This window comes from Pangasianodon hypophthalmus, chromosome 10 (genome assembly GCF_027358585.1).
Source record: "Pangasianodon hypophthalmus isolate fPanHyp1 chromosome 10, fPanHyp1.pri, whole genome shotgun sequence".
In the NCBI taxonomy this organism is placed as follows: Eukaryota; Metazoa; Chordata; class Actinopteri; order Siluriformes; family Pangasiidae; genus Pangasianodon; species Pangasianodon hypophthalmus.
The window spans coordinates 9,921,998-9,937,408 of NC_069719.1; the positions used below are offsets into that span (position 1 = coordinate 9,921,998).

Sequence of the window (15,411 nt, forward strand, 5' to 3'; positions counted from 1 at the left end):
CACGAGTATCGGCTGGTGCCAGTCATTATTAAATTCCAGGAGCAAAAGCATAAAGTGGGGGTGGCGGTTAGTCCTCGCCTCACCCATCCACTAATTCTTGGGACAAACTGGCCTGGTTTTCAGACATTAGTGAGGGAAATGTTTGTTGATTGATCCTGAAGTAGCAAGGCACTGGGGAGGCAGTGCTGGTGCTGTCTAAGTCAGCTCCAAGTCAGGGGGACACAGAGTGTCAGAAGGGCTCCACCCTAGGCAGGGATTCCCCTTGAGGATTTCACCTTGGAGCAATCGCATGATGAGACCCTGGGGCACGCCTTTGACCAAGTGAGAGTCATTGATGATCAGCAAATTGAGCTTAATGTTGCGCTATCCCACCCATATTTTTCAGTTATTAAGAATAGGTAATATCGAGTGACGCAGAACACTCAAACTAAGAAAGAGATGACCCAGTGAACAGCCACCGGGAACTCCTGTTCCATGTGACTCATCATAATCCCATGGCTGGGCATCTGGGGCAGGATAAAACACTAAACCGTCTCATGGCCCATTTTTATTGGCCATGCATTCACAGCGACGTTCGCAGGTGGTGTGCTGCATGTCGCAAATGTCAGCTGGTGAATCCACCAGCCACCCCAAAAGTGCCATTGTGCCCGCTTCCATTGATCGAGGTTCCCTTGGAAATAATTCGTATGGACCTTGTCCGGCCATTAGAACGAGGCCATCCCCTTGTGTTAGTTTTATACCCAGAAGCTGCGCCTCTCCGCAACATCTCAGCACGCAGCGTTGCAGAGGCACTCTTCCGTATTATCTCCTGAGCCGGGATCCCAAAAGAGATCCTGACTGACAGGGGCATGTCCTTCATGTCACTCACTCTTAGCAAACTGTACAAATTATTGGGGATTAAATTGATTTGCACCAGTTTTTACTATCTGCAGACGGATGGGCTTGTCGAATGGTTTAATTAAACACTTAAAAATATTTGTAATATTTGATTTGTAAGTTTGTTCACAATGATGCTCAGAATTGGCTCGAACCTCTATTGTCTGCAGTACGCGAGGTCCCACAAGCCACCACGGGGTTTTCCCCATTTGAATTATGTACGGGCACAAGCCTCATGGTCTCTTGGATGTCATTATGAAAAAATTGGAGGACGAGACCTTTCAAAAATGAAATTCAGCATGTTCTGGACCTGAGAGCAAAACACCACAGCTTACCTAACACAGGAGAATTTGCATCAGGCCCCAGAACGACAGTCACGACAGTCTGTATGACAGGGGTTTTCAGCTACAGTAATTTGCACCGGTAGATATAGTACTCGTTTTACTACCACATCAAGCTCTAAATTACTCACAAAGTGGTAAGGACCTTTTGAGGTCACATGGCAAGTCACAGAAGATGACTATGAGGTCAGACGAATGGACAAAGGTGATGCACATCAAATATACCACCTCAATCTCCTGAATCCATGGAGAGAGGCAGTTCCTGTGGCTCTGGGGACAGTGGTTCCCTAGTGGGAGGAGCTGGGACCAGAGGTAAGTCCAAAAAGTGTGGCCCAATTCACCCCGATCTCTTGTGGAGCACACCTCTCACAGTCCAAGAAAGCACAGGTTGACAGATTGCAAGTGGAATTTTCCGATGTATTTTCGCCTCTACCCGGTCGCACGGTCGCACCACATTGAGACTCTTCCAGGTATACACATAGAAATGGTTGTACGCAGCCACCCATACCAGTTACCTGAATAAAAAAAATGTGGTTCGGGATAAACTCAAGGCTATGCTCAACATGGAAGTAATCAATGAGTCCTATAGTGATTGGAGCGTTTTTTGTGTGGATGTCAATGTGGTGTCTAAATTTGACGCATATCCAAAGCCTTGTAATAATAAACTGCTGGATCAGTTAGGCGCAGCTCTCTTTTATGGACTTAATCAAGGGATTATTGATTATGAATCTAATCAAGGGATATTGGCAGATTCCCTTGACTCTGATTTCCCGAGAGGAAACGGCTTTTTCCACACCGTTCGGGTTACACCAATTTGTCACCTTTCCGTTTGGGTTGTTTGGAGCCCCAGCAATGTTTCAACATCTCATGGACAGAATCCCCTGCCAGCACAATGCATATGGCGCTGCTTATTTAGATGACATAATCATTTACTTTAATGGTTGGCAGCAGCGTTTACAACATCTGAGGGCTCTCCTGAGATCTTTCAGATGGGCAGGACTCACAGCAAACCCAAAGAAGTGTGCAATTGGATGGGTGGAAGTACAGTATCTTGGCTTCCACTTGGGCCATGGGCAGGTGCGTCCTCAAATTGATTAGACAACAGCGATTGCGGCCTGCCTGAGACCAAAGACCAGAAAGGGGTGAGGCAGTTCCTGAGGCTGGCTGGCTATTATCAGAGGTTTGTACCTAATTTTTCGGACATCACCAGCCCGCTGACTGACCTCACTTAAATGGGGTGCCAGATCCAGTCCAGCAGATAGAGCCATGTGAGCAGGATTTCTGCCAGGTAAAAGCAGTTTTGTGTGGGGACCCGCTGTTGCATTCTCCTGACTTTCCATTCCCTTTTGTTCTGTAGACCAACACATCTGACAGAGGGCTGATGGCCATTTTGTCCCAGGTGGTGGAAGGGAAGGAGCGCCCCATGCTATACATCATCTGCAAGCTCTCAGTGCAAGAGAGTAAGTACAGCATGATTGAGAAAGAGTGTCTAGCCATCAAGTGGACAGTACCCACCCTCCAGTACTGCCTACTGGGGCACCCTTTTACCCCCTGTTCCGATCATGCCCCGCTCATATATATATACATATATATATATATGTAGAACCGGTAAAGAGCTACAGTAGCACATATTGCTGAAAAACTGCTAGCTATGATAGATATCCTATGCTATGATGTGCTGGCTACAATAGAAAGTTGTCAGAACAAACAGTGCATCGCAGCTTACTGACAGGTCAGAGTCCCCATGCTGACCTCTGTCCACTGCCAAAAGCGCCTACAATGGCCACGTGAGCATTAGATCTGGACCATGGAGCAAAGAAAGAGCAAAGAAAGGTGGCCTGGACTGATGAATCACGTTTACATCATGTGGACGGCCCGGTGCATGTGCATCGCTTACCTGGGGAAGAGATGGTACCAGGATGCACTATAGGAAGAAGACAAGCAGGCAGAGGCAGTGTGATGCTCTGGGCAATGTTCTGTTGGGATACCTAGGGTCCTGGCATTCATGTACTTTGACATGTACCACCTACCTAAATACTGCTGCAGTCCAAATACACCCCTTCATGGCAATGGTATTCCCTAATGGCAGTGGCTTCTTTCAGCAGGACACACTACAAAAATTGTTTAGGAATGGTTCAAGGAACATGGAAAGAGTTCAAGGTGTTGACTTAGCCTCCAAATTCCCCAGATCTCAATCCGATTGAGCATCTGTGGGGTGAGCTGGACAAACAAGTCTGATTCATGGACGCTCCACCTCACAATTCACAGGACTTAAAGGATCTGCTGCTAACATCTTGGTGCCAGATACCACAGCACACCTTCAGAGGTCTTGTGGTGTCCATGCATCAATGGGTCAGAGCTGTTTTGGTGACACAGTGGGGACCTACACAATATTAGGCAGGTGGTTTTAAAATGGCTGATCGGTATATATATAAATAATGTCTAAATACTTTTTTCCTTTGTTTGTGCTTTGTTTGTGCTTTGTTTATGCTTCTAGTGCATATTTACATTTTATACATATATATATATATATATATATATATATATATATATATATATATATATATATATATATATAAATATATATATATATATATATATATATATATATATATATATATATATATATTTAGAAGTGTAAATTTGAAGTGTATATATGCATTAAAAGCATATTACATAACAAAAACAAAGTTGTCTATATACTTATTTCATTGCATGTCAAGTGACAGACTTTTGGTAACATTAGGTTGTCATGCACATGTATATGTGTGTTTTAACCTGTTGGAGTCACTGTGTTGCTGGAGGCATGTGGCTGGCCATTAGAGTAGGCAACATGCTGTGTGTGTGTGTGTCCATGGTTGTGTCCATTTGCACTGGGCAGAGCGTTTGAGGTTATAGGTGCTGTAGATGAAGGATAACGCTTGACAGTCCTGGAGACATGAGACTGTCCTGCACCAGTCTGCTGCACCTCGGGAGAACCGCGTCTAACCTGGGTTCTGAAAAAAAAAACACACAAGAGTGATTTAGCTTTGAATTCACTTAAGCCTAATTATATAGTCAAAATGAAAATCTTCTGTTTGGTTAGGGATAAACCTGCCATTTTCAACACTTTTTAAGTGCAATAGTGCAAAAAAAAAAGTACAAAACGGCTCAAGATACTGAATAGATTCTTTGCTTCCAGCCATCTTTTCCCATAATGATTCACCAAAACCAGGTTCATGAATCCCACAGTTCTAAGATGCACACTGTCATTCACTATTCCATATTCAGCCTTTATCAGCCTTCTATGTTCCCAGTAAAGGAGAGAGTAAATGAGAGGGGCTAATGCAACTATCTCAGCACAGCATGCAAGAGAGCAAGAACAAGGAAAAATGCACCTCATCTATATTACGTCATATATTTAGGTAACAGACCCTACCAGGCTGATGGTATCATTTTAACATAATTTTGACTAATTTGAGAAACAGGATGCTCTCATGTTATTGTGTTTGTGTTCTGCAATTTGCTAATTACTGCAATCAAAATTTTACATTTAATAGCTACATGATTATCAAAAATTAGTTGCAAACATCTCTGTTCTTCAACTGCAGCAAATTTCTTGTAATAATTTCCAGGGGGTTTCGTTGTGAGTATGTGCGCAAAGTAAACATCAGGGTAAAATAATAGTGAAAATAATAGGGCCTCAGACAAACTGACTAATCATAGACCATGATTTAGTACTCACATATTGAAATTACTGCATGTACTATTGTGTACTACTAGATGTAATCACCTGGATGAAAATAACTTAAACTGGCTGGTCAGGTTGTTGAACAGATTCTGTGCCTTTTGTGCTTCATGTCAAAGCAGAACACAACATTGAGCCTCTATGCACCAGGATGCATAGGCCCAAATCTGTGTGTGACTATGACGAGACAAGCTGATGGAATTCTGGGACACTTTGACCATTCTGCAAAATCACTGGACCTCAGTCAAAGCAGCTGAAACAAAATAGTACACTGATAAACTCTGAATTTTGCACCCAGCCAGTTAAAGAGTGGACTACCATTGGCAGGGACTATCTCAAGACACTGGTGCCATTCTTACCTGACAGGTAGTGGATACGTAAGCAAGTATTATGCAAGAAATGCCACATGCAACTAATTGTTTATCTGGAGAGCTTATCTGCAGACCATAAGAACCCTGCTTCTGACTAAGTGTGTAATAAAGTAATGGAGTGAACTTTAGTGAAGCTTTTAACCCAAAGCTCTGTAGGCAAGAAACTGTGTGATTTGGCCAATTTGCCTGAGACTTGCATCTGCCTGCATTTCTAGGACATTAGACACAGTAGTAACATACTCTATCATTATCTGTCTGGTGACAGCCTTAAATAAAAATGTTGCACAATTCCTGAACATACACAGGGACAGGGGAAAACCTTTCACATGGTAAATTTTTGATATTTCCTACTACACACACTTCTGAAAACCACAGAATTTCCTGAACTCAAATATGTTTCTTTTCTGCACATATCACAACCACAAATAAAGCTATGGAATTTTATGGTCTAGTTACCCCAAAAGGGAAAATGGAGAAAATTGCATTTAAAGACTGCAATCCGATTGCTGTGTTGGTTCATCATGGGACATTTTGACAGCCAGTATCTGATTACAATCTGAACTGATTAGGCTTATGTTCATTACACTACAGCATGTAACTGTCCAACAACTTGATCAAAGCCTGACATTCAATGTGTGAGGAAATCACACTTGGCTAGTAAAGTTTTAGACATCTTTAGGCAAACTGACTGTTTTTACCACCACTTTTTCCTGGCTCCTTACCCAACACGATCTTTGTAGCTGAGGCAAGATTAAAAAAGTAAATAACACATTTACATGTTGTTTGGTGAAATATATTTATGCTTGCTTAAAGTTCAGGTGTCAAATTATGTTACAAGCAAACAATTTTAGGCAAAACCTAATTGCTGATTATTTTTTGGCTGTATGCCAGAATTCAGCTACAGCGACATCCCACATCCCATGATTTTTCTGAGACAAATTTTTGTCATACAAATTATAACCTGAGGCAACATCCAGCACATCCATATATGTTCAAAAGCCCAGGCCACCTGAAGAAAGTTCAGCAATGCAAAAATATAGTAATATAACAAAATAAAACACTTGAAAGACAGTAATTAACCCACTTCTCAACAGGCAGATGCATCAGTACTGTTCATACACAAAGGCAATATTGAAAAACAGTGTAGCTGAGTGTATAGTAATGACCTTTTTCCCACCCGTCTTCGTGAGAGACACCTGGCTGACTCTCATGCTGGCACACGTGCACGCCTCAGACCAGATGTCTCGCCTTGCAATCTCAGTTCATTTCCTCACTGAATGAAGTCACCACTGCCCTTCGCTATATTTGGACGAAGAGGCCTCATTTTCTTTGTTTGATGTCATCATCATTGGTTCAAGGCTCACTGCACTTATGCTTTGGGTGAACAAATCTGCAAAGTCTGTAGCCAGGATTAAATTCACGAAACCTGCTGGAGAGCAGGAAAGCTCCTTTTAAAGCCCCATGTAATACCATTCACCTAATTAGATCTGACCATGAAGGAATATACACTATGTGTGTGGTCATGATATGAGGATGATGGTTGAGTGAGATGTTAAAAAGTAGTTTAAAAAAAAAAGGCAATGTCCAGTCATTTGCTCAAAAAAAGATGATGAGTTGTTTCCTTGTTGACTCATAGACAGACTGGATTGTGTAACTAAAGAAGGGGGGATTATATAACACATTGTAACTGCTTTAAATTAGACCAGAAGCTGCAGGTCATTATTAAAGGGAATCACTATAGTCTAGACATCATCAATCCCTTGGGGCATGATAAGAGCCACATAACATCTATTGCATGTTCTTTGTAATCCAAACAGACAAATCAAATTACATAAGAGCTTTGTAAAGCGTTTTAGTGTGCTTTACAAGTATATTGTTTCAAATTGTTGTTCATTATGTCATTAAATTTAAAAGAGACAAAGCCCAAAAGCTTCAACAGATGTGGACACAATTGATGAAAGCATTCTCTTTGGATTGGAACTTCACGTTTTTGTTCGCGGACTTTATCCGGTCAAGTTTGAGAAGGACATTTTTTATGAGACATCCCTGAACAATCCTCATTCCTAGTAAGTTAATTTCTTCATTGTCCAATGGCAAGGACTGTTAACCAGTGCAGGAACATTTAGCTAGCAGGAAAGTTTAGCTAGCTAAGACAGAAACTAACTATTCCCTCAGCCCCTGACCACAACAAACAAACAGGCTTCTTTTTTTTTGTTTATTTTTAACTATATTCAATATCTTTAGGCATAACTTTTATGGTAGTGCCGAATGGCTTACAACTACATTACCCATCATCCAGTGCATGTCACATGATCTTGCCACACATTCCCTGATCACTCATACCCGTTTCCTGTTTCACCTATTTAGTGTCACTATTTAAGTTCTGGCTCCTGGCTTCTCACTGTCAAGGTTTTTTTATTATTATTATTATTTTTAGTTTGTGGTTGTGTGTGCATGCCATGTTATTGCCTATAGTCTGCATGTTTTTTACCTCACATTCATAGTTTGTTAATGGTTCTTGTTGTCACTGTTTTGTTTGTATGCTCAACAATAAACTGCCTGCATTTGTATCCACCTCTGATTCCTGACAATAACACTGGATTCTATCTGTTTGTTATTAGCTACCATTAACTAATTATATTGAATTCATGATGCTAGCGTACTTCTTTAGATGTAGCCTAATGTTACGTTAGTTATGACTATTTTTGTAGCTTGCTAGATGACAAACAAACCCATACACAGATACCACCAGTCACATTATGGTATTTTCTATGGCTATGGATTTTGCCCCACCCTAGATTGCCACCCCAATAAAATAATTGGGTCTAACCTGGCCACTCCCCTGCACAGAAGACCTTCAGAGAATGTTGGTGTGAGAACTTCTGACCTTTGCTACAGCAAGATCATTAATCTCAAATGATAGCTTAGAAAAACATGTTTAAAAGCTCAGTAAAAATCCAAGAATGAGCTGTGTTTGGTCAGTTTAGTCAGGATAAGTGATTTAGGCATACACTCCACTCCCACTGTTGAGAAATACAACATAATACCATATAAAAATATTTTCATGTCAAATAACCCACCTTTCTTACAAGCTAACTGAAATTCATGTCATTACTGACACATTAATGTTTCCCACTGTTTTCAAATGCTTCACACACCAGCACTCTGGTTACAGTGATACCACAACAGAGAGTTTCGCTATCAACACTAAAGACACATGGGAAAATCACGGCATTGTGTGATCTTGATGGAGTTGACAGAGTGCTCTGAGTCGTGAGACTTCTAATGAAACCAGTGAGGTCTGGTTCTACTTTACTTCACTGAGAAATCAAAACTCAGCCATGCCACTGAGGACGTTATACACACCAGACAATTAGTGTTCAGCCACCTGGTGACAGTGTTGGGAATTCACCTGATTGAGAACAGTTCATGAGTCAGGAAGATATAGCTTTATATCCATTCGTTTGGCTGTTGTGTTAATCAAAAACAGCTTAGAACTTGCTCAAGAACAAAACAATAGCAACTTGGTGGTCCTGGGATTTGAACGCACAACCTTCTGATCTTCTTCTTTAGATTTCATACCTGATATATCAGCCAGTCCTCATAAAAAAAAACCTTAACATACAACTTATTAGCAACACCTTATATATGAACAATCTCTGCACAAGCATAACATAACCACACCCACATCTCCACTACTCCAAATTATTTTATTATATACAGTATATGCCCTTCCATTGCATGTCCTCCCTGTGTCTCCCCCATGCGGGTTTCCTTTGGGCCCTTTGGTTTCCTCTCACCTCTGAAACATATGCCTGTAGGTGGAGTGGCTCTACTAATGAACCCTTAGGTGTGAAAGTTTGTGCATGGTGCCCTGTGTTGGACTGGTGTCTCATTCACATGAAATGAATGAACGACTGAATGAATGAACTACCATTCAAACATTTTAATGCACCTGCAAACATAAGAGTTTCCTTTATTTTTGTGATTCCACCACCTATTTTCACCACCTGTTTTCGGGTTGACTATGCATCCATCTGAGATTCTCATTAGTGCGATCTCTCAACACTAGTTGTTCTTGTTACTAATTTGTATGCCTGAAAGTCCATTAAAATATGTTTCAAAAAGGATGGAAGCTATTAAAGAATAACTATTTCAGTACTTGACCTTGCTGTGACATTGACCCTGATTGGATCAATTCCAAAATCTAATCTGTTCATCTGCTAGTTACAATGATAATTCTATATAAATCCTACAAACATCCCACTACCCTTTCTTGAGATATCACACTAAGCATAAAAAATAAGTAACAAGAAGGACTAGGCAGCAGACCCATCCCCATTGGCATCAAGCTCTAGTTGTTTACTATTTCTACTATTTTAAAATAATAAATAAGACATTATAAAAGAATATACATGGAACAAAGCAGTGACCAAGGAAAGTGTTAAACAAATCAAAAACCAATTTAAAAATGTTAAATTCTTAACAGTATTCCTGATAAAGCTTTGCACACTCTTGGAAAACCATCATCATATGAGAGGTTCATACAGCAAGCTTTTCTTAAAATTCCCAAATAAGCCAAGCTCCTCACTGCTTCTAAGTTTGAAATGAAAACTACTTGTTTGGGGAAAACCAATGACTTAAACACTACCTATTAAAATACATTTTGATCCAGTAATAAATGCATGGGCTTCACTTGGACTTGGACACTTCACTAGGACATTTGTCTTAGAAATCAATTTCAATCAAATGTAGTGTGACAGTGTATTTAATAAATGCATTTACCTTATTTTTAAACATTTCAAACATAACCCAGTTCACATATAATTTAATACTTTTCATGACATATTTAGACTTAGAAAGTTCATGCATTTTTTTCTAATTTCCTAGGTGGAGTTTAAGACAAATCATGGCTTACAAGTCACATGGTAACACAGTAGTGATTTTTGTTATTGTTGTTGTTGTTGATGTTGTAAGCCACTCATTCATTTGTACTCTTTTGAAGTTATACGGATTAATCACATAACTGGGTGAAATATATACTGTAAAGTGACAAACATTCAGTACCTATAGTGACACCTACTGCAATACTCAGAAGACTTGTCACCTCCCAACCATTTAGAGGAGAAATTAGATTCATTTCATTAGACATTTCAGCAAATGCCATGTCATATCGTGTATGTACTATATAGGTGCTGCAAATTATTTGTAGGTAAACATATTTTTAGACTAGATTAGACATATAGCATCCTAGCAAATGAGTTTTACTTCTTAGCAAGAAAAATCTCTTCTTATTTTGGCTCAGCATGCTGTATTACTACTCACGGCAGTTCTTTTGGCTCAGCCATTTTCTCATAGAATTCTCTCCACATTCAGTCATTAGAATTGCATCTTTCTTAGAGAGGAAAATAAACGTGTTCTTTCCACTGTTGTCATTTAGTCAACAGATCAAGTAAACATAGGGCAATAAAAATTAAATTCGATGAAAACTAGAAGTTGTTTTAAGGAGAAGAACACATTCCATGAATATTTTCCGTAAAATTGGATGCAGAAAGAGCTGAGTGACAAAAGCCAAGTTTCTCCTGGGACATTCAGTATGTGGGCTTTGTGGGTGTGCCAACCACTGGGCTTTGGTAGGTGGGTAAACTTTTCACCACCCATCCCTACAATGCTGAATTGATTATTGTTTGCATTTAGGTGGCTATTGGAAACAGCAATCCTGTAGGTCCCTTTGTACCACAAATGTTAACATGGGAGAGGAGGACTGGGAACACAGACTGCTAAACACACTTGACCTAGTTTATAAAACTATGACAATTCAGAAGAGAAGTCAGGCATAAATTGTAACTGTTTTTGGTACATGACAAAATTGTGAACAGCAAGAGTTTGTCTCCTTAAATGTTTAAAGCCATTTCTTCCGAAGTTGTCAGAAAAACACAAAAGCACTTCAAAATGATAACACAACTTTGAGCATTCCTTATCTTAAAACCAACATTACAACATTCTAACCTTTTGAAAATGATCCTGAGTAGAGTCTAAATAAAGTCGCTAACTTATAGCATTTTATTTAACTTATATTATCAATTACTGATTTCTAGCCTTACTAAACATCTTGACCAACAGATTTCATTTTGTTCTGTAATGCCTCTTTGTTCTACAGAGCACCAAGAATGCAGTTAAGTTTGCATGAAGAGGTAAGTTCAGAGAAACCATTTCACTATGGCAAAGCCCATTTGTCATCCTGAGTTGTTTGGAAGTACAGAACCCACATCTAACCTCCCAGCATTTAGCATCGATCAGTTAATGCAGAAATTTTCTGATACAAAGGCTATGTTTGAGGGTTGGAAGTAGTCGGTTGGCTATGCACTGACTGTCTAAACAAATCTCTCTGACATCAGACAGGACTCTTTGGCATCAGCTGCCTGGTCTGCGATTCAGTGTACTCTGAGCAAATGGACAGCAACAAAGCAAGCAGTAAAATGGCACGATTCCAAGACCTATATTTAGCAGTGGACTGGAAATAAACTGTGAAAAGGGGGACGGCAATAGCAAAAATCCCAGGTTAGCGTAACAATTCACCAGTGTTCTGAGTAGATTTAGACACTTCATCATGTCAAGAAATAACCTTTCAGAAAAGGGAAAAAAAGGGAAAAAAATACGATTTAACTGTGTTTACACAATATGAGTAATGCTCATGTTTCCCTCAGAACCAACTGGTGATTCATCCAAATGGCCTTTATTGTATAAGAGCTTGGCATTATTAGCATCAATCAAAACGCTGGTTGGCGAAGAGGTGGTAAGTGGCGTCTGGCGGAGGTCAAGTGGAAATCCAAGTTTGCAAAAGGTCTCATAAAAAAATCCTCAAACCACAGCATACTTAATTTCAATGCAAGAATCTGAACATGTAGATCATCAGGCAAATTTGGAACAACAGCAAACTGGCAAAGGGCATAATTGTTATTGAGCTTTGCAGCTGAAACAGGAGAGACATTGTGAATATGAAAAGAGCTTTAAGAATTACAGAATTGTTCCAACTGAGGAATTTTAAATGTCTTTGGGCTCAAACTGCTGGGTGTGATTTTCTTATGGAAATATACAATGTAAATATATTAAGTTACAGAACATGCACACTTTTCAGGTCCATTACTAATTCAATACAATACTTTACTGTTTTAGGCTCTTCAGCTGTATATCTTGGTATGATTTTAAACTGTGAATGTGCTTCCAAGGCCTATCCAAGTTAACAGTGGTGCTTTTGCCTACAACATATGAACAAATAACATGATAGTCAGTAAAACATGTTGATTGTTGACTCATATTACCTTTTGAAGCCAAAGAATGATATGATAATGGACACAGATAAAGGAATTTATACCATAGTGCTGTTGAATTTCTAATTCTGACTGGTCGGATTAATTTTCTGTAGAAGCACAGCTCTGACAGTTGCGCCAGTTACAAGACAAAGCAAAGGTTTATAATATGAAAGTATGTTTTCATTTCTATAGTAACAACTTACACACATGGTTGAGACTCCACATAAACAATTTAAATCTGTGTGTAATCATTGACATGATGAAGTTTCATACGGGGAAGCATTTATTAGGTATTTTTTGGAAGGAGTCTTCAGTGTCAATGCTTTGAAACAGTCAGAGTTAAAGCTATAACTAAGTTTTCTGACACGTAGGAGTCTTCAGGCTGGGATACAAGACAAGCTGCATTTTTTTGTCTTATTAACTTCAAAAGAGGGAAAACAGAGGTTGGTGAGTACAATGTGTTGTTCTTTAATAAGTAAAAAAATTAATAATTAAAAAATTGTTAGCATGGGCTAACAATTGCTATGGAAATTGCTATGGAATAAGAGGAATAAAAAGCTCTGGGATGTGCTGTTATAGGAAAATAACCAACAGGCAGTCAAGTGTACTTTAAAAGGTCATGTAGAATCAGTAGACTTAAAAGGCCTGGTTTATGGACATCTGCTGATAGATTATTGCCCAGTGATTCAAATATGCGGTTTCAATCATTCTCCATGTAAAATACCCTGAAAACAGAACAATGAAAACATAATTTTATAAATGTTTACGAAAGGCCTCTGCCTTTCCTGTATCAGACAATGACAAAACTGTCTGGACTAAGCTATCATCAAGGATTATAAATAGTTTGATATACTTCCCGAAAACATGAACATGTAAGGAAATGTTGGTCTGGGTATCTTGGCACACTAAGATGAGATGCTTTTGTTTGTTTTCAGAGCAATCAGAATTGGCATAAAGTTGAAATTTGACTTATAGTGTCTCATACCCAGATAGCCAAGCAAATAAATGCACCTAATACACTATATGGCCAAGAGTTTTTGGACACCTGACCATCACACCCATATATGCTTTTTGAACATCCCATTCCAGATTAAGTCCACCTTTGCTGAAATAATAACCTCCACTTTTCAGGGAAGGCTTTCCACTAGACGTTGGAGCATGGCTGTGGGGATTTGTGTCCATTCAGTCAGAGGAGCATTAGTGAGGTCAGGCACTGATTTTGGATGAGAAGGCCTGGGGTGCAGTCAGTGTTCCAGTTCATCCCAAAGGTGTTCAGTGGGGTTGAGGTAAGGGCTCTCTACAGGCCACTTGAGTTCTTCCACACCAACGTTGGCAAACCATGTCTTCATGGAGCTCCCTGTGTGCACAGGGGCATTCTCATGCTGGAACAGGTTTGGGCCCCTTAGTTTCAGTGAAGGGAAATTGTAATGCTAAACCATACAAAAAACTTCCTATACAATTGTGTGATTCCAACTTTGTGGCCACAGTTTGGGGAAGGCCCACATATGGGTGTGATGATGAGGTGTCCACAAACTTTTGGCCATATAGTGTATATTCCAGTCTCAAATATACTTACAGTTTCACAGCCATTGGGTAGAACCTAGAAAAATTGCGGGGACAAGAATGACTTGCACCAAAAGATGTTTCTATTTCAAAAGTGCTTAAATCCACACTGGCTTTTTAACCACTTCCAGCAATCATGAAATAATGGATGCTTTGGAAGGCTTTTAAACTTTAGTGGCTTTAAATTAAACCTTTGTCTTCACTGAAGGCAAAGGAAAGTAAATCTAAGCGTGATCTTGCAGCTGATTAAATTAACCATTACAATGACAGCTACAGCCTGTATATAGCCTCGATTTACAGCGGCATATGCCACAATATCATAATTGTAGTTTTCTATAAATAAATTCATGATCCAGTAATTTTCACATTGCCATGTGACACAAACATCTGGGTTTGAAGGAAAGGAATTGTATTGCCTTGTGCAATACATAGCTGTCAGGAAGCGAGAGTTCTACCATAGAAGAGGATATTTACGACAGCCACCACTTTGAGAAACTATCATTGTGATTATGACTTAACTGATTATTTTTATAAAGCACCAGGGTGTAGTTTGTTCACCAGGAGTCATCAACTTGCGTACCAACATCTAGATGCAGACTCAGTAAAGTACCAAGTACTTGAAAAAATACTGTAGAAGAGCTGATAAACATCTGGGGAAAAAACTGGCCGTAGTTCAGTGACTCTAAACATGAACCTGTCACGGTTCATAGGTTCATCGGCCTCTTCTGGCCGTTCTGTGTACTACTGTTGATATATAGATTTATTGTCAGGTAAGTCTTATTATCTATAGATTTATTGCCAGGTAAGTCTCCGCCTAAAGGCAAGCTTTACTTGCTCTCTGCTCCAGAGAGGGAGGCCATGGAGAGATATATTTCTGATTCTTTGGCAACCGGCTCATCCGTCATTCCTCTTCCCCTGCAGGTGCCGGGTTCTTTTTTGTGGAGAAAAAGGACAGATCTCTGTGGCCATGTATTGATTATCGGGGGTTGAACAGCATCACGGTAAGGAATACTTATCCCTTCCCGCTGATGTCTTCAGCTTTCGAGCGGCTGCGGGGGGCATCTTTCTTCAACAAACTGGACCTGAGCAACTCCTATCATTTGGTTCGTATAAGGGAGGGAGATGAGTGGAAAACCGCCTTTAATACCCCCAGGGGGCACTTTGAATATCTGGTTATGCTGTTCGGCGTATCCAACGCACCAGTGGTTTTCCAAGCACTC

The 15,411-nt window shown here is 39.8% G+C and overlaps 1 protein-coding gene across 1 annotated transcript in view; it reads right to left on the reverse strand.

Annotated features, from left to right (window-relative positions):
- The window catches only part of LOC113538936 (latent-transforming growth factor beta-binding protein 2), a 116,633-nt gene that overhangs the window by 66,789 nt on the left and 34,433 nt on the right, over positions 1-15,411 (reverse strand). The window contains exon 4 of the mRNA XM_026934411.3: positions 3,996-4,213. Within this exon, the coding sequence (XP_026790212.3) occupies positions 3,996-4,213 (218 nt within the window). The remainder of the gene's footprint in view (positions 1-3,995; positions 4,214-15,411) is intronic.